Source organism: Spea bombifrons, chromosome 2 (assembly GCF_027358695.1).
Source record: "Spea bombifrons isolate aSpeBom1 chromosome 2, aSpeBom1.2.pri, whole genome shotgun sequence".
Classification (NCBI taxonomy): domain Eukaryota; kingdom Metazoa; phylum Chordata; class Amphibia; order Anura; family Pelobatidae; genus Spea; species Spea bombifrons.
This window is the reverse complement of record NC_071088.1, coordinates 96,587,195-96,610,258: the sequence shown is the minus strand read 5'-3', so window position 1 is coordinate 96,610,258 and position 23,064 is coordinate 96,587,195. Positions and strand designations below refer to the sequence as shown.

Here is a 23,064-nt window from a genome sequence, read left to right as displayed (position 1 = left end):
AAAAAGTTTTACCAGTAAATGTTAATTCATTTAAACACTTTTTTTTAATAAAAGGTATGCTTGAGAAAAATATTTTGGTTTTATTTCCTTCTATTTTCCAACCTGCCCCCCAGTTATGCACATCTGCCCCAGAAGTGCCTTATACCCCCTATATGCCACTGTGCCCCATGATATACCTTTTAACCCTCTAAATGCCACAGTGCCCCATGATATGCCTTTTAACCCTATATGCCACTGTGCCCCATGATATGCCTTTTAACCCTATATGCCACTCTGGCACTTAGAGGGTTAAAAGGCATATTATGGGGAAGAGTGGCATATAGGGAGGTTTAAGGCATTTCAGGAGGCAGAGTGGCATTAAAGGGGTTAAAAGGCATTTCACAGAGCACTCTACCTCCAGAAATGCCTTACACCCCCCATTTAACACTCCCTCCCCCTCCTCCAAACTTACAGGTCCTTCTGAGTTGGGGGGGGCGCATAACACAGGAGGGTCCAGGTCCCCTGCATCTGAGCCCCAGGTGCTTAGTCCGGGCAGCATGTAGAGCTCCACGCGAATCGCGTAGAGCTCTACACGCTGCCCGGACTAAGCACCGGGGACTCAGAAGCACCGGTAAGTTGGAGGGGGCATAACACAGGAGGATGCAGGTCCCCTGCATCCTCCTGTTTTATGCCCCCCCCCCCCTCCAGCTTACCGGTGCTTCTGAGTCCCCGGTGCTTAGTCCGGGCAGCGTGTAGAGCTCTACGCGATTGTATCATGTAGAGTTCTACGCGATTATATCGCGTAGAGCTCTACACGCAGCCCAGACTAAGCACCGGGGACTCAGATGCACCGGTAAGTTGGGTCGGGGGTTAACACAGGAGGATCCAGGTCCCCTGCACCTGGGTCCCCAGTGCTTAGTCCGTGAAGCGTGTAGAGCTCTACGCGATTGTATCGCGTAGAGCTCTACACGCAGCCCGGACTAAGCACCGGGGACTCAGAAGCACCGGTAAGTTGGGGGGGGGTTAACACAGGAGGATCCAGGTCCTCTGCATCGCTGCGGGGGATCTGGATCTTAGTCTCATAATCAGACCTATTTGAGGTCTGATTATAAGACGACCCTGATTATAAGACGACCCTGATTATAAGACGAGGGGTATTTTTCAGAGCATTTGCTCTGGAAAAAACCTCGTCTTATAATCGAGCAAATACGGTAATTACAGACTTTGTACAATGGAATAGAGACAATTCTGTACAAATGGCAATGAAAACAATCATGTAATTATGGGCCGATCTTGAGAATAATTCTTTGTGGTTGCTATTACTATTATATTACTATTGCAGTGATTCGGTTTCCAGTGGTACTCTAACTGGTGCTTGGTTGTTTTCTGTGGAAATAAAATAGCTAGCAGTTTTATAAGAATTCTAGGGATGGTGCAGGACAAAGTTAACTAATGTCCGCTTTTTGTATATTTGGTCAGAACACTGTGTTACATTTATGATACATGTAGAATAACTGCCATAAAAGATGACTAATATAGTTGAAAGTCCAGTGAGATTAATCATGACAGCTGGAACAAGACCTGCGATTCTTCGTTTCTCTATGTAATTTAAAGTTTCAGGTGAGCTCCGATTTCCACCAAGTGGAAACCGTAGATTATAACCCGCAGTGTGTTACTTCATTTGAATTGGAGTATTGCCTCAAGGGACTCGGTGGTGAACCTAAAAAACACACACTAAGTCTTATTACAGGCTATCCTGAGATCCTACAAAGAAATCATTTTATGGAGGCTTAAAAAAAAGTTTTCCAAATATTACAGAATTTGTGTCAAGCCTAATATTTTACTATGTAATCCAGAATTTGTGGCAAGCCTTATATTTTACTATGTAATCCAGAATTTGTGGCAAGCCTTATATTTTACTATGTTCTTTTATAGGGTGAGTCTGGATATGTTGTCTGTCCAGGCAAACACTGGTCCACGGTGGGAAAACAAGAACAACACTGCATTTTGGAGGGGTCGAGATAGCAGTAAAGAGAGGCTGGAGTTGGTTATGCTGGGCAGAAAACACCCTGAGATGTTAGATGCTGCCTTTACACACTTCTTCTTCTTCAAACATAACGAAAGCCTTTATGGTCCTATTAGACAGCCGATAGCATTTTATGACTTCTTCAAGGTGGGTGGACTTTTTTTTAAATCTTTTGATGTAAGCATTTTAAAACCTGCTCGTATAAATGCGTATAAACAGTCGGTGCTTTTTAATAATGAAGTGCTCTACATAACCTCTCTCTAGTTGCTTACAGCTAGAACAAACACTTAAGTCAGAATCCAACAACTCACCATCACTGGTGCAGGATTGTCTAATACTAGCCCTAGTATTTCCTGCCCTGTATTGGACAGCTTCTGGAATGGAAATTCCAGCCCTGCACAATGACATGCAAGAAGATGGATTGTGATTTATTAGCAACATTTTTTATTGCTTGTCATTACTTGTATTGTATGCAAGGGTCAGGTTCATTGATAATTTCTATATTTCAATCAGATTAGTACATTTGAAGGAGAGGCTCCTAGAATCTTGAAAGCTTGTGTGATTTCAAATCTTACTCTAGGAATGTTGGTCAACTCAAAACAAGGAGTCCGCGAGTGTCTCTCAAATATCTATGAAGGCTTTATTGTAAATCTACATGGAGTGAAGTACACATACAACGTATAACAAGTATGATTACTTGACATGTTAGTCCTCAGTCATAAGCTAGTGAAACTATGTAACAAACCATCCTTATGTGTTGCCATAATTAGATCGAAAGTGAGAATTGGTTTATTACAGAACACTTGCCATATGGACCTTGGCAATATGCTATGGCGATTGATCTGTTTAATATACTTATGATCCCATGTTTTGTTCTTTACTTTATTTATATTGGGCTTCCCCGAAGTAGGGCTCTCAATCCTTTTCCATTCTCAAATATCAATTTACTCTGTTCACATTAAAGACTAATTGAAAGAAGGGGTTTGAATTAATTCTCTAACTATTCTAAAAATTCTAAAATTTGAAATAATTCTCTTATTATGGCAACATAGAAGGATTGTTTGTTACATAGTTTCACTACCTTATGGCTAAGCACTAAGGTGTGAAACGCGTCAAACCATCATACAATTTATACTTTGTATATGTACTCCACTCTGTGTGGGATTACAATAAAGCCTTTGTGAAAATCTGAGACGCACTCCTGGACTCCTTTTGATTTTGTTTTCCCTTTTGTCCTGTTGAATTATCCCAGGTGTGGTCCTTCTGTGGAAAATCTAAAGGACCAGGTATTATCAACCCCCCTATTCAATTCATACTGCTGAGACTTTCTTGTTCCGTGGATTTTGATTCAGCTTCAATGAATCATAAACATCTTTAAACTATGGTTTTTGAGAGCCTTGACAAAGAACACTTCTGTGTATGAATCAATACGTTTTTGACTAAGCACTGTACATTCATCCCCTGGTATCTGAAAGGTTATTGCATTGTAGACCTCTGCCAGGGGATAGCTAAGTGGTTTGTGTGGTGATGACTTAGGCTGCCAAGATGTATCTGACGTATGGGATTTCAGTTCTAGGCCTCTTTGAGAATAAGAGATTGAGGCTGTTTGCCTTAGTAGCTGGACTTTTTGGTCTTTACAGCAAATTATGTTGCTTTCTCTGATCTTATTCTTGCAGTACTTTCTGTTATTATTGGATTATTTTTTGGGAATTTGCATGAGGCTTTGAAAGGTTAGTTTTTTTTGTCTGCTCAAACTTGCTACTTCTTGTGCACTGCCTGGACCTCCATTGGTTTCACCGCTCCGTAAGATGGTTAGAGGAGACCAAATTGTCTCTTCCACCGTGCAAAAGTGGGAGAGTGCCTCAAAATTAAGACTTTCACAAAAAATCCAGGACACTTGGTAGATATGTTTGCACCTTCACAAAACTTTTACTCCTCCCAAAGCGTGTCGTGCATATTGTGTAAGACTAGGAAACAGATTTTTGAGTGTTGGATTTTCCACCTGCTTTTTTCTGCATGTGCTATAAAATATGATGTCTTTCACAATTGGGTTAGTCTTGCCATATAATGTGCTAATGAATAACATTTTGACTGTAAAAATGCAGATATACTTTGTTATCTTAATAGATATGTAATATAACAATTAAGATTAACAAATTATCTATTACATCAGGAAAGTGCAAGAAAACATGAAGTATCCAGAGCATATATAGAAAATGGGTTGTGGAGCACTCCATTAAATACTGAACCATTTTGAAATCAATTTTTTAATTTAGAATTTCAATATTGAATTGTATGCTCCACACTTTTTAGTCACATATATTAAAAAATGTTCTGATACCTATATGAAAAAATGTATTTTTCCCTTTAAAGTACTTTTTAAAAGTTTGTTTAAAAAACCCCCCAAAAAAACAATTTTTATATAATTTATTTTAGACTTTTTAGTCTTAGCGAATTTAGTAATCGATATTTAATTATCTCTTACCAATCATACATTTAAATCTATTATTCATTTTCTGTACTTATAAATTGTTTTTTTTTTTGTTAATTCAAAAAGAATAGACGATTGCTCAGTCTATTGGTGGACCTTATCATTTATAGTGCGATCCAAGAGCACTTTGAACGTTGCTAAATTTTCCTTTTTGCAACGTACCTAACCACATTTGTGTGCGTAAGTACTTGTACCCGACACACAAATCGAGTTCTGGGTTAGTAGTTGTTGGTTGGCAATGGCTGAAGCATCTCATTCATTTTGCGGCTAGTGGTTTCTCATCCTTTCCATTTTCTTAAGTGCTTCCTTGTTGCATGGCTTCTTTCCAGTTAGCTTCGTACAATCCAATTCCTCAATTTGTAGTCCTTCCAATGATCTTACTCTGCTTAGTGCCACGTATGCTCATCCATCTGCGAAGAGCCTTGATCCTAAGTATACCACAGCAAAATCCATGTTACTTCTTTGCATCTTGTGTACTGCTGAGGCCCATGACAACACTCATTCTTCTTTCAGCAGTTCCATAACTGAACATGGAAGGGAACTGTATCAACTTTGGCTGTATTATATGAATGACATCTCTGCCAAAGTCCATTTGTACTGATGGTGTATCTTAACTCGTATTATAAAATGTATATTATTTTTTCATTGTTTGGCTTAAAATATGATGAAAATCATATTTCTCCAAGCCTCAATCAATAAGCCAGTATCCAACCTCATGCCGATGATTCCCATTAAGGACAAAACAGCTTTCCATGAGTGGTGATCTGGTTTTTGCACCTCTATCCCAAGCTCTGTTTAAAGGCTGCCTAAAACAGGGTACGTTTGATTTTGATTGTGATCGATTACTTCAAGGGATCCATGTAAAAAGTGGATATAGAGGCAAAATGGTGATCATTATTGGCTTTTTTTCATATAACTACACAGGTGAACTTGCTGAAGGTCAGTTCCCAGTCAATGTCAGTTAAAGATGCAATAGTTGGGTTCTCTGTTGCATATTTCCGTGCGAACATGTGTTTATTGTGAAGGTCACTGAACTTCGTGTGAACTTAACGTGTAAATAGTTGACAAGTTAAAAAAGAAAATGTTGGCCACAAATTCTTATACTAGACTACAGTCCAAATACGCAGTCAGACCATTAATAGCAGTTTCTCTGTTGTTTGATGTACACTGTCATTCTGGTGTTCAAATACGTATGTTTAGTGCACCTAAAAGCAAACTTTGGTCTCGCATACAATCTTTCTATTCTTTCTGTGGTCAATAACCTCTTTACAAGCATTTTAGCTCAAATTCCAGAGTAATTACTAAGCCCAAGCCAGTCTCCAGATCCCCAAGCCATAAAGCTAAATTGGTTCTTTTGAAACGAAAAAAAAAATCATTTACCCTTCCTTGAAGCAACACCTAATTCCATTCTGTGTTGTCAAAGCAGAGTTTGCTTACGCATGGATCGATATAGCTGAAGTTCTGAAATGCTTTAAGCTATGTAATAATAAAAAAAGGCTTGAGATAAAATATCAATTTATCATCTACGGTGACATCTCTTTATTTGTTTGCTTCTGAAGAATGTGTGAAAATAACAGTACATCAGTATATTTTGTATATATGTACACGTCTAATATATCTAATATTTTTTCTGAAAACAGATATTTATACCATATATATATATATATATATATATATATATATATATATATATATATATATATCTCCCATGTGAGATTCCAAGCTATTCTTCCAGTTCATCTGTAACACTGGTAAGAGTAAGATATATAATTGTCTTGCTCCTCAAGGGGTATGGTTTAGGACTAACAAGCTTCCAGGGTTCCATAATCAGACAAAAATAACAACTATTTGGATAGTTGGTCACCTGGTTACCTATAAACATAGTTATAAAGTATTTTTTTTTATGTAGGAACATTTTCTGGCAATAAACATGTATTGCTCTCTGCCCTGCCTAGAGAATGCAGTTCTTCAGCGATGCAGTCATCCACGTGAATTAACTGAAATCGAATTGAATCGTAATTAGGTGCAGCTCATTTATATGCTGATTAAATTACCATCTGCATATTGTCTTTATGATGCACGCCAATTCGTTCATGGTGCTAGCAAGACTTACTGTGAATGTTGAAATGTAACACGTTTGACGTATCTTCTTATGTAAATATCGCAGCGGATGAGCTATTAAAATAATTGGCACAATTTAAATCCAGGTTGTGCTCTCTGATTGAACGGCAAATGTTTAGAAGTCCTTTTATCCCTTAAACTGCCTTATTACAGCATTCTTATCCATGTCCTTGTTCATTTTAGAATCTGCGGGTTTTTTTGGCGTGAAATGTTTCTTAAAAGAACAAGACTTGAAAGCAAAGTGTGCTGTTCAAAGGCAGCCTGGTGAGAGGGATAGAAAGGCAACCGCATAACTGTTTTTGAGAACATATTAATGATTATGGCTAGTATAGAAATCAATCTCAGTCTCCACCCGCCAACATTATTATTTTATTTTTTTAAATCTTAAATTTTGGATAGGCAGGGTTGCTTGGAGTATGGGTCCTTAGTGATATTGGCCCCAATAATTTCCCTCGACCTATGTTGAATTTTCTCCCTGTCTATTTTATTTTACTTTAATTGAGCAATTCTTTTAATTATTACCGAATAAAAGTTATGTTTTTATATATGTTTATATGGAGACACCACATTACTTAATTATACATTTATGATTAGCATGTTTGCCCCCTTTCTGTCTTTGACGATCTTATAAGGACAATGTTGGTTTTCTATTGACAATATTGCATGTTTTGATGCTATGACACATCAGTGATAAAGATTTAGCGTGTAGACCAGGTACTTATAAACTTTTCACCAATGCTTAAAGATTTGGAAACAATTTTGGTTGGTATCTTTTTTTCTTCATGAATTTCAACTTACAGAGCATTCATTATTAATGAACAGGTTAGGAAGGTAACCGTGGCTACTCCTTACCTGATGTTTCTGTAAGTCAAATTGTTACATTATATACCACTTGTTATGTCCTGTCTAACTATTGTAAAGTGCTATGATATATAAATTTAAATAATAGTCTGTTATATATATAATAATTATAATATATGCCATAATATTCTGCTGAGTTGTACAATGAGATGTGTGATTGCAGCAAATCAGTGATAACCATTACACCGTATGAAATGGCCATTGGTAAGGCTTTTGGGGACAGTAGACTTTCGTTTTCTATTTCCAAAAATACTAGTTAATAAAAGTTTGTGGTAGAGTACATTTAGCAGATTGATTTGTTTTGTCTTTATCCTATTTGTTCCAGTACAAATATCAAATTCTTATTGATGGTACAGTAGCTGCCTACAGAGCGCCATATCTCTTTGCTGGAAACAGTGTCATCTTGAAGCAGGATTCCATATACTATGAACACTTTTACAATGAACTACAGCCCTGGAAACACTATGTTCCTTTCAAGAAAGACCTAAGTGATTTGCTAGAAAAAATCCAGTGGGTCAAAGATCATGATGCAGAGGTGAGTGTAAATCATTCAAAAGTACATGACGGGACCAATGGATAGTAGATCACTACTAGTGTCCCAAGCAGCCTTTTAAAGAACAGATGCATATTCAAGTACTTTGTACAAATGAAAATTAAAAATGTAATGACTTACCTTATGTAGCAGTTTCCCTCCTCCTTTGTGGTCCAGCATTTCTCACCACAAATCGGAGCTGTACCCCCATGCTCTTTGGAAGAGGACAATTCCAATGGTTGATATTAAGATAAGCCAACTCTTCAAATGTTATATCACAGTTACTTTCAGTGTTCTTTAACCCACCCTTCAGCTTAATGAGCTACCATTTGGAATTGTGTGTGTGTGTGTGTGTGTGTGTGTGTGTGTGTGTGTGTGTGTGTGTGTGTGTGTGTGCGTGCGTGCGTGCGTGTATGTATATATATATATATATATATATATATATGGAATTTGCTCTGAATTATCATTCTACTAATTATATATATATATATATATATATATATATATATAATCTTAACAGATATATGTTTCTTTTTGCTTACACAGGCCAAGAAAATTGCCCAAGCAGGGCAGGAGTATGCAAGACATAATCTAATGGGAGAAGATGTATTTTGCTATTATTTTAAACTCTTTCAGGTAAGTTTTATATGTATATATATATATATATATATATATATATATATATATATATATATATACACCCATTTTCTCTGCTGAAAAAGCAATCCAAGAAGCAAAACAGTGTCATCCCTGCTAATTTTCAGTGTTGGGAAATGATCGCCTTTCTTCTTGCTACTAATGCAGGCCATTTGATTGCTCATTTGACATTTACTCTTCGTTACACATAAAACCATGTTTTGATTATTTTTTTTAATGATTGTAGAGTTAATACAATTTTGTAAATTGTAGTTTTTAACAAAAAGTTTGGAGCTTTCCTTATAGATAATATCCGTTTCCTGTATTTCTTGTCCTGTTAACAGTAGTAACAATAAATTTTATCTTTAATTCTGTATAAATAAAGAAGGCTTTGCTCATATCTATGAAAACAAATGTAATTTAAACAAATCTGTAGTTTTAGTGTTGCATATCTCTTATCTGTTCTACCGTTCGTAGATAAACCCTTAGCAGATATGTGATATCCTAGATTTGATCTTTTGTTGTTATAAAGTTTAGATTCTAGAGCTGATACACATGTATGTTAGCATTAAAGTGTACTTATTCTCTACGGAAGAAATATAAACACTATGCAGGACAGCACAAATCCCTGCATCACTAAGTTTAAGCATTCTTAAATTAAATATAAAGCCATAAAAAGTTTATTTTTACAGTTGATTTAAGTAAAGAAGCAATTGTTTTGATTATTGTTCATTTTCACAACTTGAACCCCCTAATATCTTGCAGAGGGTTTTCAAAATTATTTGGAATTCTAGTTTCCTTCAAAGTTATAAGGCATAAACAACTTTTATATTGATATTTTACGAAATGTACAAGAAAATATGCTCAAGTCATTTCAGTAGTTCTGGTGAATCTTTGTTTTAAAAGTATACATTATTTGTAAATTCATGAAACATGATCATGTCTTGATGTAATCATTTGTAGCTTAGTATTGGTGATTTAGTTTTTATTTGTTTAATACTAATTTGTTTGACTATGACCTGTTGACTCTACAGCTCAGGGCAAATTAAAAATTCAACTAATTAAATTGGTATTTGATATATCTCACAAGGATGCAACCAATTTCTGACTCCCCGTTGACTTCAGTAGGGACTACCCAGGCTTTTAGTAAAACTCTGTTGAAACACTGCACCTTAATATTGGACCTGGACATACCCACGTACAAATCCAGGGAAGTTATAGCCAAGTTATTGTGAGTCGAAGTAGTAGTCGTCCAACCTAACAACTCAAAAATTGTGATGGGCACGACCTGTACCCTGGCTGGGTACGCCCGTCTGTTCTCCGATGCTTCCTCCTGGGACCAAAATGGTTAACTGCTACCAGCACTAGATGATACTAGCGAGGCAGAGTTCAGGAACTGACCCGGGGTCCTCGATGTAGTGGCACCGCAGCTCACCGAGGCATAGCCAAATGCAGTGCAGAAATTGTCCTGAAAAAGACAATAGGTGGTATAGCGAGTCCCTGAAGCATTAGACGAGACTAATGTCCAGGGGAAGAACACACACTTTATTGGGGAAACACACGGCTTATATACAGGTTAGATGAGAAAAAGACACTAAATCATGTCCACATCTTCCCACCCCCTCCCCAGACAGTCCAGCACCACGCTTAGGCCACCGAGCACTGCAATGTCCGTATAATTTAGCCGTCATTCTCGGGGTGATCCCAAAGGAGCGGCGGCGATCCCGGGGTGCCGACGGATAGCTCGGGATCCTGAGGGTATCCCATCCAAAACGCGACGCGATTGGCCGAAGGGACCCAGAGTGAAAACAGTTCAACGTTTCCCCGGGGCGGACTGCGAGATAGCCAGCGTGCGTACGATAACTGTGCTGGCCAATCTCCGTTCTCCTGGCAGTCCCAGCAACCGGGAATCTGCCGGAGCCTCCCTCTCCGAACCACCCCTTGTCTGTTTCCCACCTCCCGTGGGTTATCTCCATAAAAGAGCGCTGTGGTCGGGTTGATGGTGTCTGGCCTACGAGGGGTTAAAGTCTGTGGGCAAGGCATGTGAAACATAGACAGGGTAGGACTTGAGAGAGAACAAAGCACAGACAACATATTTGGGAAAATACAGGAATCACAATCAATAACTACAACCAAGACGGCACCTGTTAACCCTGGGCCGTCACAATATTAAATATGGTTAATCGTCATACATGTTAATTCTAATGCTTGTGAATTACTTATTTGACTAATATGCATGTGTAAAAATGTTTGCCTACATAGTCTTACCTTGCGATTCGTTAGACAGCTGGTTGGGAAAACTACTATTTCCTCAAATATTGTTTTTGGTGTAGAATGCTATATCCTTCTTCATACATTTGTTAAAAACTCTATGCACATTGTAAAACTCTTGTAATATTGACATGTTGCGTGAGAGGATCTCTCCCACCAAAGTAAATGCATTGTTGTGCTTTGACATGCTGATGTCCTCAGGGTCACTGACCCCAAGCAGTTTTTTTTTAAAGGACTTTCTTGTGACATTTATATGCAAACAGTAATTTGTGAGACTCTTGACATGTTTTGTAGTAATTTCCAAAGTAAAGATGATATTTCTGACCTTGTGAATTTGCCTGCAAGGTCTTAACCCACTTAAACTGGTGAATATCTACTTGGATGATCGTCTCCTATTACTTCTCATACATTTATGAGACCTTATGGTTCTCCATCAGATGTTCATTATACATCTAACTTTACATGCTGCAGATGGCAAGTGTTCATATGTTTCTGTCTTTCCCTGCTAGGGAGACCCTAAGTAACCATCAAAGGTTTAACTTTTAATCTTTTAACACAAAACCTTTGGTAGATGTTGTCCTGCCTGCAATAAAGTGTCACAGACTTGGGGTAATACTTCTGTAAAACTGGAATTAATGTCAGCCCTAATCCATAAAACTTTCTAACTATGATATTTTCGCAAAGACTTTGTTCACCTGTATACGGTTGTTGTGTTAATTCGTTTTTTTCTTTTTATGATCTTCAAAGTAAAAATCTGTAACCTTGAAATATTTAATGTTTAACAAACACTATGTTTATTGCCTTAACCTTCACTTTTACAGTGGTACAGTCATGAAAGTCAACTGCGCTAGAAGCTTTATTTCAAGGCAATCCCAATTGACAAATGGGAATGTTGCTTAATTTATGAGTACAGTAAATTGAAAACCGCAATGATCTCTACGAGATTGTAATTAGATATATGTAATAATTTTAAGTATGCCCTTAAAAGTGATCCAGAATATGATAGATTCCAAGATTATCCAGGCATGCGTTCTTGTTGGGTGATGATGTTATGTTTTTAGTACCACATTGGGTCTCTTGATGTGGTTATCCAAATTAATTTTGACATCTGATAATTAATTACAAAACCTTATTACCAGAGGATACAACCTATCTTGTTGGTTATTTCCGAATGTCAAGCCAGAGGTGTGTGTATGAATATCCTTAATTTAAATTAAATCAAATATTCTGGGGACATGACTAGAACATTTAGAGTTTTAGTCACTAAAGTGTGAGATTGTGGAAGCCTTGTGGTGTCAAGTAACCAGCTTCAGTGTGCATCATGAAGTCTCAACCCCAGCATGAAGAACTTGGTAACCTCATCAACCAAACACATTTTGTGGGGCTTAGCCACAAACAGCTGTTATTTGTATTGGACAACTGCTTTTCTGTTCCATTTGCTTATTCTCAAATGTTTCTCTCATTTCATATAGCATCATTGAGGTCAAGCATATGATTTATATTGAACTAACAAATCTATCATTAGAACATAATCTAACCTTTAACTAGGATACAGAAAAATGTTTTCTGTTATCTGCTTTGCACCAGCCCTACAAACTCCTGACCATTGCATGCTGGTGGATATTGATGTGCTTTTATTTATTTTCATACAGGCATATGCAAGACTGCAGGTGAACGAACCTAAAATAAGAGAAGGCATGGAACCTGTTGAACAGACTTCAGATAACCTATTTCCATGTGACTGTCATAGAAATAAGGTGAGAAGAGCAGATCTCAGACAGTATGGGTTACTTGTGACAAGGTGCTTTGTTAATAATGGACATTATTAGTGGTAGACCTGGTAACTTCAAAAATGGTATATTCTGACCTTGGCCAACTGCATGACCTAAGGTGATGTGCGGTCCTTGATATTAGTAGTGGCACATGGTAGGTTACGCAGTGGCCCTTCTTTGCTTCCCTAATGCAGCGGCATTTCCAAAAATCATATAAGGGGCACAAAGGAGGACAAAGGCAAAAACAGGAGGGTGCCTATAATAAGTAATATCCGTGACCAACAACCAAAATATTCAAACATGCCTGTCCTATGTATGTAACACACAGGCCTGGCTAAGTGGCCTAGTAATATACATTATATGGCCAAAAGTACATGGACATCTGACCGTCGTACCTATATGAATGTGTTTGACAACTCATTCCAAGACAATCGGCATTAATATGAAGTTGTCCGCCTCTTTGAAGCTATAACATTACTATACTATATATTATTCTAATGTCATCTATGAACCAGGTCCATGCCTGTACCTGGCCACGGCCCCCTGACCCCCTGTTAGCAACGGCACTGCCCCTAGGCCCCTAATGAGTCTAGTGGATGATCTGGTGACAAAGCCCTTTGTAAAGATATTAAATAATTAGCCATAAAGAAACTCTTTGAATTTTAGCAAAATTCTAAATCTGGACTGCCCTGGGTAATTAACTACCACAATTTGCAAAACCAACAGTGGGCAACTGCTGGGAGGTGGAAAGCCGTGACCCTCTCAAATATACCTGCGTCTTGTTGTATTGCTACACAACTATGAAATACGCAGTTGAATTGTGTGCTCCGCAGAAGAATCCTAACCAGGATCATATTTTTGTTTCATGTTACAGGGCAAAGATGAACTTTGACACATAAGTATATTACTATGACAAACTGTGGCTCATTTCACAGAAGATGTCGGTAGTTCTCAAGAGCAGTTCATGGACGTTTTAAAACTTACTTAATCATTACTGCTTTTTGTAATTTTTTGCACAGCTTTTGATACAGTCTGAATATGTCACCATTATTGTTTTGTTTACAGAATAAACAGATTTGTTTTCTATATGTCTGTGTGCTCACTGGGCTGTTACTTCACATTTGTACAGAATACGGCTATGACTTGCCTGCTTCTTCTGCGCTGCCCAACAGCTGCAACAGAATAAGGGGCAGGATATTTATCCTATGTATGTATTAATATAAAATGCACCTCCAACTCTTTTGTTTTCTCTAACCAACAACCTTTAGGGTTTGACAATTAAATTGCACTTTTTTGTCAGAAGAACCGCTTAATGTTTCATTATAATGTCATTAAGTGTTGAAATGAACCTTAGTACACTACCTTGAGGGAATTGGTGATGAACCTTGGTAAACATATTTAGGGTAAAAGCATTAATTGAATTAATACCCCGGCTTATCTCTCACGTAAAAAGCATATTTAAGTTCAAAGCTGTGTATTTATGTTGAAGACATCTTGTGCAAATCTTGCACATGTGGGCTGCTGTCTTCTTTGGTAGAAGCAGGTAGGGGAAAAAGCAAATGAGACCGTAGACTTGGTTTGTAAGTCTAGTAAAAAAACATAAGCATGTTCCAATTCATGTGCTATAAAATGCATTGGCTCCGATGTCTATTTCACTGTACAATGAGTACACAGGATATTAAAAGCAGTGTATCACGTAATTTGAATTTACAGAAGCGAAAGTAAAGGAGGGCCCTGCTTAAACGAGTTTACAATGTGCACTAAAAAGATATAAAACGAAGAATATCTTATGTTTTTGCAGTCCGAGTAGTTAGTATATTTGTATTGGAGAGACTTGGTTTAACCCAAGTAGGATGTAATATTACGTCCTTGCAAAACCGGTATTGAAACCCGAGGATGTAATATTACGTCCTTCGCTACTGTCACTGTAAGCGGCTAATTGGCGACAGAACTGCTAATGCTGGTTGCCCAAAGACCCAGGCATTTTCCTTTCTTATCTCATCCTTATAAATACTGTTGGAATCAATAAGCTTTCAGTGAAGGGAAGCAATAGCTTCACATAAGAAAAGAAATAACTTAATCGTGAAGAAATCTACAAATCCTTATAGGAAGTTTTAAATGCCTGTTTCTATGGCATACGCATATATTTGTTATTTTAATTTGTGGATGAAGATAGCAGAGAGAGATGATGCAGTGATCAGAAGATGCAGAAGCGGCCAGCAGAAAACATAGGGAAACATTTAGAGAGAGTGAAAGTGAATGAGAGTGTGAGTGAATGTGGGCACTGGGCAACAAATTTAATTCCTGAAATAAAACTGTCCCCCGATTTTTGACTGAATTAAATGGACAGGGAACAAAATTTGTTGCCTGAACACGAATGGCCAAAAAAAAACACCTAAAAAAAATTTGTCTTAATCGTTTTTGGCCTATTTACACATGGACATTTTTTCATCAAACATCTCATACTAAAACCATGTGCATTTATATGGAACTGGTACACTGTACTCACAGTGTTTGAATTCACTGAATTCTGTATGATGGGGTTGAGGTCCGGAATCCATGCAAGTTCTTGCATACCAGTTTCACAAACTATAAGTGGATATCATGCAAAAAAAAAAAAGGAAAATGCTTTACCAGAACTGTTGCCACAATGTTGGAAGCAAAAAAAAAATCTACAATATCATTGTAGTGTCAACAATGGATAAGGTACTGATAAAGCCAATGCTTTCTTTTCTACAAGTAGGATCCAGGACTGAACCCTGTTGGCATCTGTCTGTGTCAAAGACGTGCTAACCTGCTAAGAAGGCTAATGGGCCAATGATCAAAAAGGAGCATAGCTAACCTATTCTGCTGCACATTTCACATTTCCAATGTAAATAAGTGGTCAAATTAAAATAGATCCAATCAAATGTGGAGCTTATCGCCGCTTCTGTGGAAACTCCTGCCTCTGATTGGCTACTTAAAGCCTTCAGTAAAGCTTCCTTTAAAAGCATGCCTGTGCAGTAAGTTAACCATGTATCAGGACATTACACATGTCCTGCACGGAAATAGTAGCAAGTGGGGAAAGGGGCAAATGCACATGGAACGACTTTGAGAGCTTGCAAGGGGAACTCTATGAAAAGTGCATGTGACGGCTGGAATAACTTTAAAACTGACAACATACAAGTCATATTACTACTGGAGGAGAGGGTCTAGTATGCGCTTACAATCTATTTTGTAACAAAACTGTGTGGCCCCTTGATACCTTGTGGTGTCCCTTTTATAAATATGAGGAGCTATTCTGCAGAATATCCCCACATGCATTTGACGTATGTCCCTGTTGCCCCAGTATATGAAGTGCAGGAGATGTACGTTATTGCCAGAATCTCCCCCCATGCAGTAGTGTACCTAGGGAAGGGGGGGGGGTCCGTCCCAGGTGCCACTCATCAGGGAGAGTGCCACCAGGCCAGCATAGCACCCCCCCAGAAACTAACTATAATGTCCACCTCTAGAGGAGCAGGCTAGGTTGGGGAGATCAAAGGTCTCCCTCTAACCAGCTTAAAATCAGTTAAGGGAGGTCTCTTAATGCAGAGCTCCAATCCTGCTCCCTTGCGATGTGCGCGGCAACTGCTGCTGTGCGTCAGGATTTAATGTCATATCCCGGCGCACAACACTGAAGCTGCGCCCACTGCACCGTAAGGACACAGAAGAAGAGCCAAGAGGAGGAAAAGTGACGTGTCTTAAGACATTAAGAGAGAGGGGAGTGAGAGAGGGTGAGAAAGAATTAGTAAGATTGTGAGAGTGATGGGAGTTATACTGTACTATTGTCAATGTCTTGTTCAGTGTATAGTGGTGGGTATTATCCTCTAAAGTAGATCATAACTCCCATCACTTTATACATTATATGAATGTTTATAGCACCAGCAAATTCTGTAGCGCTGTTACATTGAGTCAGTAAAATTAAAACCAAGACAAAAGGGCAGAAGAGGGCCCAGCTCTTGCAAGCTTACAATCTAGTTGCCTCAGTGTACGATAGTATTTATGCTATTTTACAGTCTGGGGGGGCACACATACAGGATCCGCTCCATGTGCCAACTACTTTAGGGACGCCCCTGCCCACATGCATTTGTAAGTGGAACACCATGGAATTTTAGGGACCACTCTGCTGTCATATTCAATAAAGTGTATAGGATGGCCCCAGTGATTTTAATAAATAGTATGACAGATGCTTCTTTCAGTGTAAAAAATGCACACATGTAAAAAGCTATAATTATTACTCTCTGCACTTAGCTATACAGTATGTAATTTAAAACGTAAACTGTTATCTCATTATGCACCAACCAGCACATGTTAACAACACTTTCATGCGCAGCACACACACAAACACACTTACACAATAATAAGCACCTCCATCCTCCAGCAGGAAGAAGAGAAGGCTGCATGCAGGTGGGAATGTTAGCCCCGCCCCTTTTGTTGTAGCCTTCCCGCGCCTGGACCGAGGAAGCTGCTACGAGCCGGGGTTAGCATGATGGGTAACTATACAGAGGTACAGTGCGTGTGTATCTGTCTCATGTCTCCGGTGAGGTGACAGGGTGCACCATTTGTTGATGTTTAACGTAGGAGCCGTGCTTTGAATCAATATTTTCCTGTCACCCCGCCTACTCTGAGCATGTGCTTGGTGTTTGTGATGAAGACACTACAGAAAAGCCTCCTCCTCTCCTCCCCTTTGCTAAGGCTGACCCCCCCTATTACAGTCCGGTAGGTTCAGAGCTGAAGCCAGCAGGGGAAGGAGCCTGAGGATGGTCGCCCTGGGACTTGAAATGTTAAATGAACTTACAAGCTAGTAAATCTCTGAACCACTTCTTGGCTCTCAGGAGTTGTGGCAGAGGCTTGAGCACCTCCTAAAGGGACAGTTTATTGAAGAATACATATTACATTACTCTGTGCATGACAGTAAAACGCTTACCCGATGTGGAAGCTGAATAACTTGACACTGATTGGCAGCTTGAAGCAGTCGGTCAGCGTCAGAAAAGCCCCCCCCCCCTGAAATGAATGGAAGCGCCTGAAAAAAACCCCAACTGGAACAGTCACTAAGACTGAAGCTGAAAATATGTATGTATCCTGCGGGTTATTTGTTTATCTTTATATGAGAGAGAGAGAGAGACTTATCAATCTAATTTCTGTCACCATAGAAACCCACAGAACAGTCCTGTAGGCACAAATATTTCACTTTGAGGGTGTCAAGCCAGCCAATTATGGGCCAAGAGCTGATCCAGATGCAAAATCTAAGGAAGGTCATTCACTCACAAGGACATGTTGGCTTAAACAGGTATAAGGTTAAGTCAGCTTGTCTCCAGAATGCACTCTTTCACTCCTGTTAACTGTGCCACAGTAGCGTTTGGAGCCAAGGCCAGCTCACCCAGCTATAATTGACTGGTTAATAATAGTAGCAGGTCAGTTCTCTAACTTTGCGCCAGATTTCTTTTTTTAATTATTATAATAAATAACTCCCATTGGCTCACCCAGCTATATTTGGTCTGTTGCCATGGTAATTAGTATAGTTCTGAACCAAGCCACAGGGAGGCCCTTATACAATACATTGGATATATTTTAAGATTTTGAAATGTCTGGTATCATATATATATATATATATATATATACATATACCCCGTATTTGCTCGATTATAAGACGACCCTGATTATAAGACGACCCCCCAAAATCAAAATATTAATTTAGGAAAAAAACAAAAAGCCTGAATATAAGACTACCCTATAGGAAAAAAGTTTTACTAGTAAATATTAATTCATGTAAACTAACTTTCATATTTAATCAAAGCTATGATTGAGAAAAATATATTTTTTATTTCCTTTTATTTGCCAACCTGCCCCCCCAGTTATGCACATCTGCCCCCAGGCATGCCACTCTGCCCCCAGAAATGCCTTATACCCCCTATTTGCCACTCTGCCCCATGGTGTGCCTTTTATCCCCCTATATGCCCCTCTGCCCCATGATATGCCTTATACCCCTATATGCCACTCCGGTAAGCAGCACGGCCGAAGCAGAATGAGGTCTGATTAGAAGACGACCTCGATTACAAGACGAGGGGTATTTTTCAAAGCATTTGCTCTGGAAAAAACCTCGTCTTATAATCGAGCAAATACGGTATATATATATATATATATATATATATATATATATATATATATATATTATAAGCCATTTATTTACAATTTAAATGTTTGTATTAGGAAAATGCCACTGTCAAACATACGGATTAATTTTCATATTTTCTACATTTGTAGGAGAAGATAGAAATACCTTTTGGGGAGAAGTATATTCATGCGATATTCTCTGTACCTGACACTTGTAACCATCTAACGTATGGAGTCATTCTCACACATGGAGCTGGTGGTGATATGAACTTTCCGCAGCTGGTGTCTCTGGCAACGTATCTGGCCGCGCATGGAGTACTATGTCTGAGGTTTACATGTAAAGGCCTCAATTTGGCTTACAGAACAAAAGCTTACAGCGCTGTGCTGGTACGTAACCTGCTTTTCATGACATTTATTTCTACGCTTTGTAAAACCTCTGTCTAACTGTATGTACCTTTTTAGGCATTTTTAAAGTCTTGTGATCAACACAAACCTGCTGGTGTGTTTCTCTCAGGTCAGTGTTTAATGTAGGGATGTAAGTTCCATATGGTATTATTGGCTCAAAAATGATCACCTTACTGGGGAACTCTCCTTCAGGTCTCCAGGTCACTAAAGGAAACGCAGCATTCCCCACTGCCGGGCCACTTCCCCATTATAAAGTATGTGTCCCACCATGTCAGCAGGACCGCCTACCCCCATTCCTTAAGGGGGCTCTGTGTAGCTGGCCCTAGAAATTTTCCAGGTTTGATGGTCACCCTTGCTAGAAATGGCATTGGAGTGCACCTGTCATGTACTCCACTTGGTAGATAAGATCCCACCTATGCATTAAGCTAGCCATTTTGTTACCAAATATATAGGACAAATATAAAGTTGCCTTTACATTTCTAGGCATTAGCGTGGAGATAAGAACTATTTTGAATTGTATGCTTAGATTGGCAGTCTAGGTACATTGTTACACATAGACGTTTCATACAAGTGTCATACATGCCTTCAGTATACTCTCTAACATATACATGTTTGTTGATGGCAAGTACACATTAATGGAGCAGTTTTCACCAGCTCCAAACAGCATATAAACAAGTATCTCTGTTGTGGATACAACTTGAGTGACAGATGACTAATGAATGCTTACCGTATTGGCTCGGATATAGGCCGCCCCCGTATATAGGCCGCACCCTAAAAGTTTGGTGCTTTTTTAAAGAAAAAGTTTTTTTCTTTAAAAAAGCACCAAAAAAACATGCTGCCACTCTGTCTCCCCCCCCCGAGATATGCTGCCACTGTCGCCCCCCCCCCCCGAGAAATGCTGCCACTGCCCCCCCCGAGATACGCTGCCACTGCTCCCCCCCCCCGGAAGTTGTATACGAGTATTGCGTAGATGTCCCCCGCCGGCCCCGCAAGACACCTGGGAGTCTGCTCCGGTAAAGGGTAAAGGTAAAACGCATCGTGCGGACGGTCACCGGCTGCGGCGATGCGGGTAAACAACCCGGAGGCTGTTTACCCGCATCGCCGCAGCCGGTGAACGTCCGGACGATGCGCTTAGACAACCTCCCGTGCAGGCAGGGGAGGCTGTCTGAGCACATCCCAGAGTAGGATACAGGTCCCCTGCACCGCTGCGGGGATCTGTATCCCCGCTGCCTGCCCGGTGCCCGGGACTGCATGTCCCGGGCGTCGGGCACTAGACCCCGAATATAGGCCGCACCCCCACTTTAAAGACTTAAAGTGGGGGAAAAAAGTGCGGCCTATATTCGAGCCAATACGTTTTTTTATTATTATATAAAGTTTTCCTATAGGTCTGGATATATGGGGTTTTATCTGAACATGCCAGTAATTCAGAATAATCGAGGCATGAATGTTTTCTGTACCGATGTGTGTAAAGGACACACTATACTGAATGTCTACCATTAATGTAGAGTATCTTTCATGTCAAAGGACGGTCATTGGGCTCTCGAGCTGCCGCAGCTGTGATGAGGAAGGCTTGTGAAGATGATGATGAGTTTGTAAGGGGGCTCATCTGTCTGTCGTATCCACTGCACCGTCCAAATACCAAGGACAAGCTGAGGGATGAAGACATTCTGCAGATCTCAGGCCCAGTGCTGTTTGTCTCGGGATCAGCAGATGACTTGTGTGATAAGGTGAGGTGTTGACATATAAAATTATTTGTAACCTTTGGAAATTCTCTGACTTTTGAAATAAGACTAAAAAAAGACTGAATCAAGCACCGCACACATAACTTTATATAACTTGTGTTAATATTGTTTAATATTATGAAAATTTAGAATTATTTATTTAACTCATCAATGGCATCGCCAATAATAAAATTGCCCTGACAGCCTGGTTTTGAGTTCCCCTATCTGACCTGGTAGTTGAAAAATAGGTTTAGTCAGTAGATACCAATTGTACAGCGCTACGGAATTTGATGGCGCTATATAAAACAATAAGTAAAAATAAATCTAGCAGCCATTTTTGTAGTCTGGTAGAAAGACCAACAAAGCACAGTAACTAAGAGTTCCTTGGGTAATATATATTTAATTAGAAGATATGTTCTGCTTGTTGAGCGGTTCTGCTTTGTGATGGACTTTTACCTGTGTTGTCTCTTTGTTTTTTTGTTTTTTGCAGGCTCTTATGGGAGTTGTATGTAGCAAAATGAAAGCTGCTTTAAAGATACATTGGGTTGAAAAAGCAAATCACGGGATGGCAGTGAGGGGTAAAAAAATGGAGGATGTCATGGTTGAAATAAATAACACAATTTTATGTTGGATTACAGAAATAATTAAACAAGTATGTTGAGCTATGCCCAATTGTTCTTAAGGAAACAACCTCGTCTTCAGGGAAATTTAGTTTTTCAGTGTCACAGAACAGCGTTGTACAGAGAAATATGGATAATGGGGAGCATGCGCAGGTTCAAGACCAACAGCTGGCTCTGCTTGGCTTGTGAAGAAAACCAGCCTAACAGTGTCAGGCTCCTCTCTTCATATAGCATTTTGGTCCTTGCAAGCATTAGTAACCCAGTTTAACCTGCACACAAGCCTCAGTCTTGTCCCCTTTTAACCCGCCCAACTCCAACTTTAGTGGCAAACAAATGTGTTCTTCCCTAGGGTTTAAAAGTGAGCCCAGTAGTCTGTCATGATGGCCTCCTATTAAGGGATATAAAACGAGCAGAATGAAATCCTCTGCAGGAGAGAAGCACCCTAGATCACAACATATGGATCAGCCATGTACAAAAAGACATTCTTCCCTAAATCATTTTCTAAGATACTTACTTAAAAAGACCTTGTGTGCTGCAGATCGTAGTCCTCGCTGACGCCACAAGTTCTGTCTAGTTTCTAGAGGTGCTGCGTATATTTAAAGGTGCATGCTTTATTAATTGAATTGTTTACATTATAGGTCACATTAAAGGTGGAAAACGTTCTGACGTGATTTATCTTTGTCTCATTCTTTAAAATCAGAAGAACCTGGCATTTTAACAGGGGTGTGTAGACTTTTTATATCCACCGTACAAGGTTGTCTTATAATCGGACCTCAAATAGAGGTCTGACTATAAAACTAAGTTCCAGATCCCCCGCAGCGACACAGGGGACCTGGATCCTCCTCTCTGGTAACCTCCCCTGCTGCCGGCACTTCCGCTGGGGCTTCTATGAAGGAGCGCCGGTGTGACATAACCTTTCAGTGCTCCATCGTAGATCCCCCAGCGGAAGTGCTGGCAGCAGCGGAGGTTGTCTACGTGCATTGTGCTGATGTCCCCCAGCTGCCCCCGCTAGACACCAGGGAGTCTGAAGCACAGGGGACGAGTCTGAGGGGAAAAGTGGCATGTAGGAGGGTAAAAGGCATTTCTGGGGGGCAGAGTGGCATATAGGGCGTATAAGGTGTATTTGGGGGGCAGAGTGGCATATAGGGGGTATAAGGCATATCTGGGAGGGGCAGAGTGGCATATAGAGGGTATGGGGCATATGTGCATAACTGGAGGGCAGGTTGGCAAATAACAGGAAACAAAAACAAAAAATGTATTTTTCTCAATAATAGTTATTAAATGTAAAAAAAAGAAACGTGAATATTTATTAGTGAAACTTTTTTTTTTCTATAGGGTAGTCTTATTTTCAGGCTTTTTCTTTTTTTTTTCCCCTAATATTCAAATTTTGGGGGGTCTTCTTATACTCAGGGTCATCTTATAATTGAGCAAATCCGGTAGTAGAAATCTATTTAGCAGGATTTTTCATGAGGTTTTGTAGATGAGTAAAAGATTTTT

The 23,064-nt window shown here is 39.4% G+C and overlaps 2 protein-coding genes across 2 annotated transcripts in view; both read left to right on the top strand.

Moving 5' to 3' along the window:
* Nucleotides 1-13,773, top strand: part of POGLUT2 (protein O-glucosyltransferase 2) — a 29,896-nt gene extending 16,123 nt beyond the window's left edge. The window contains exons 6-10 of the mRNA XM_053455288.1: nucleotides 1,915-2,152; nucleotides 7,804-8,013; nucleotides 8,557-8,646; nucleotides 12,570-12,674; nucleotides 13,564-13,773. Coding sequence (XP_053311263.1) covers nucleotides 1,915-2,152; nucleotides 7,804-8,013; nucleotides 8,557-8,646; nucleotides 12,570-12,674; nucleotides 13,564-13,581 — 661 coding nt within the window. The 3' untranslated portion in view covers nucleotides 13,582-13,773. The remainder of the gene's footprint in view (nucleotides 1-1,914; nucleotides 2,153-7,803; nucleotides 8,014-8,556; nucleotides 8,647-12,569; nucleotides 12,675-13,563) is intronic.
* Nucleotides 13,774-17,130: 3,357 nt separating this feature from the next.
* On the top strand, nucleotides 17,131-21,612 carry TEX30 (testis expressed 30). Its single transcript, XM_053455292.1, has 5 exons — nucleotides 17,131-17,214; nucleotides 18,972-19,208; nucleotides 19,284-19,335; nucleotides 20,751-20,953; nucleotides 21,438-21,612. The coding sequence occupies exons 1-5, from the start codon at nucleotides 17,194-17,196 to the stop codon at nucleotides 21,606-21,608; spliced, it is 684 nt and encodes a 227-aa protein (XP_053311267.1). The 5' UTR covers nucleotides 17,131-17,193; the 3' UTR covers nucleotides 21,609-21,612.
* The last annotated feature ends 1,452 nt before the right edge of the window (nucleotides 21,613-23,064 follow it).

Excerpts from the sequence above, each read along its gene's own strand:
- TEX30 (XM_053455292.1), top strand. The coding sequence starts at position 17,194 with ATGATGGGTAACTATACAGAG. Across the intron at positions 17,215-18,971 it reads TGATGGGTAACTATACAGAG|GAGAAGATAGAAATACCTTT; the intron begins GTACAGTGCGTG and ends CTACATTTGTAG. Across the intron at positions 19,209-19,283 it reads AAGCTTACAGCGCTGTGCTG|GCATTTTTAAAGTCTTGTGA; the intron begins GTACGTAACCTG and ends GTACCTTTTTAG.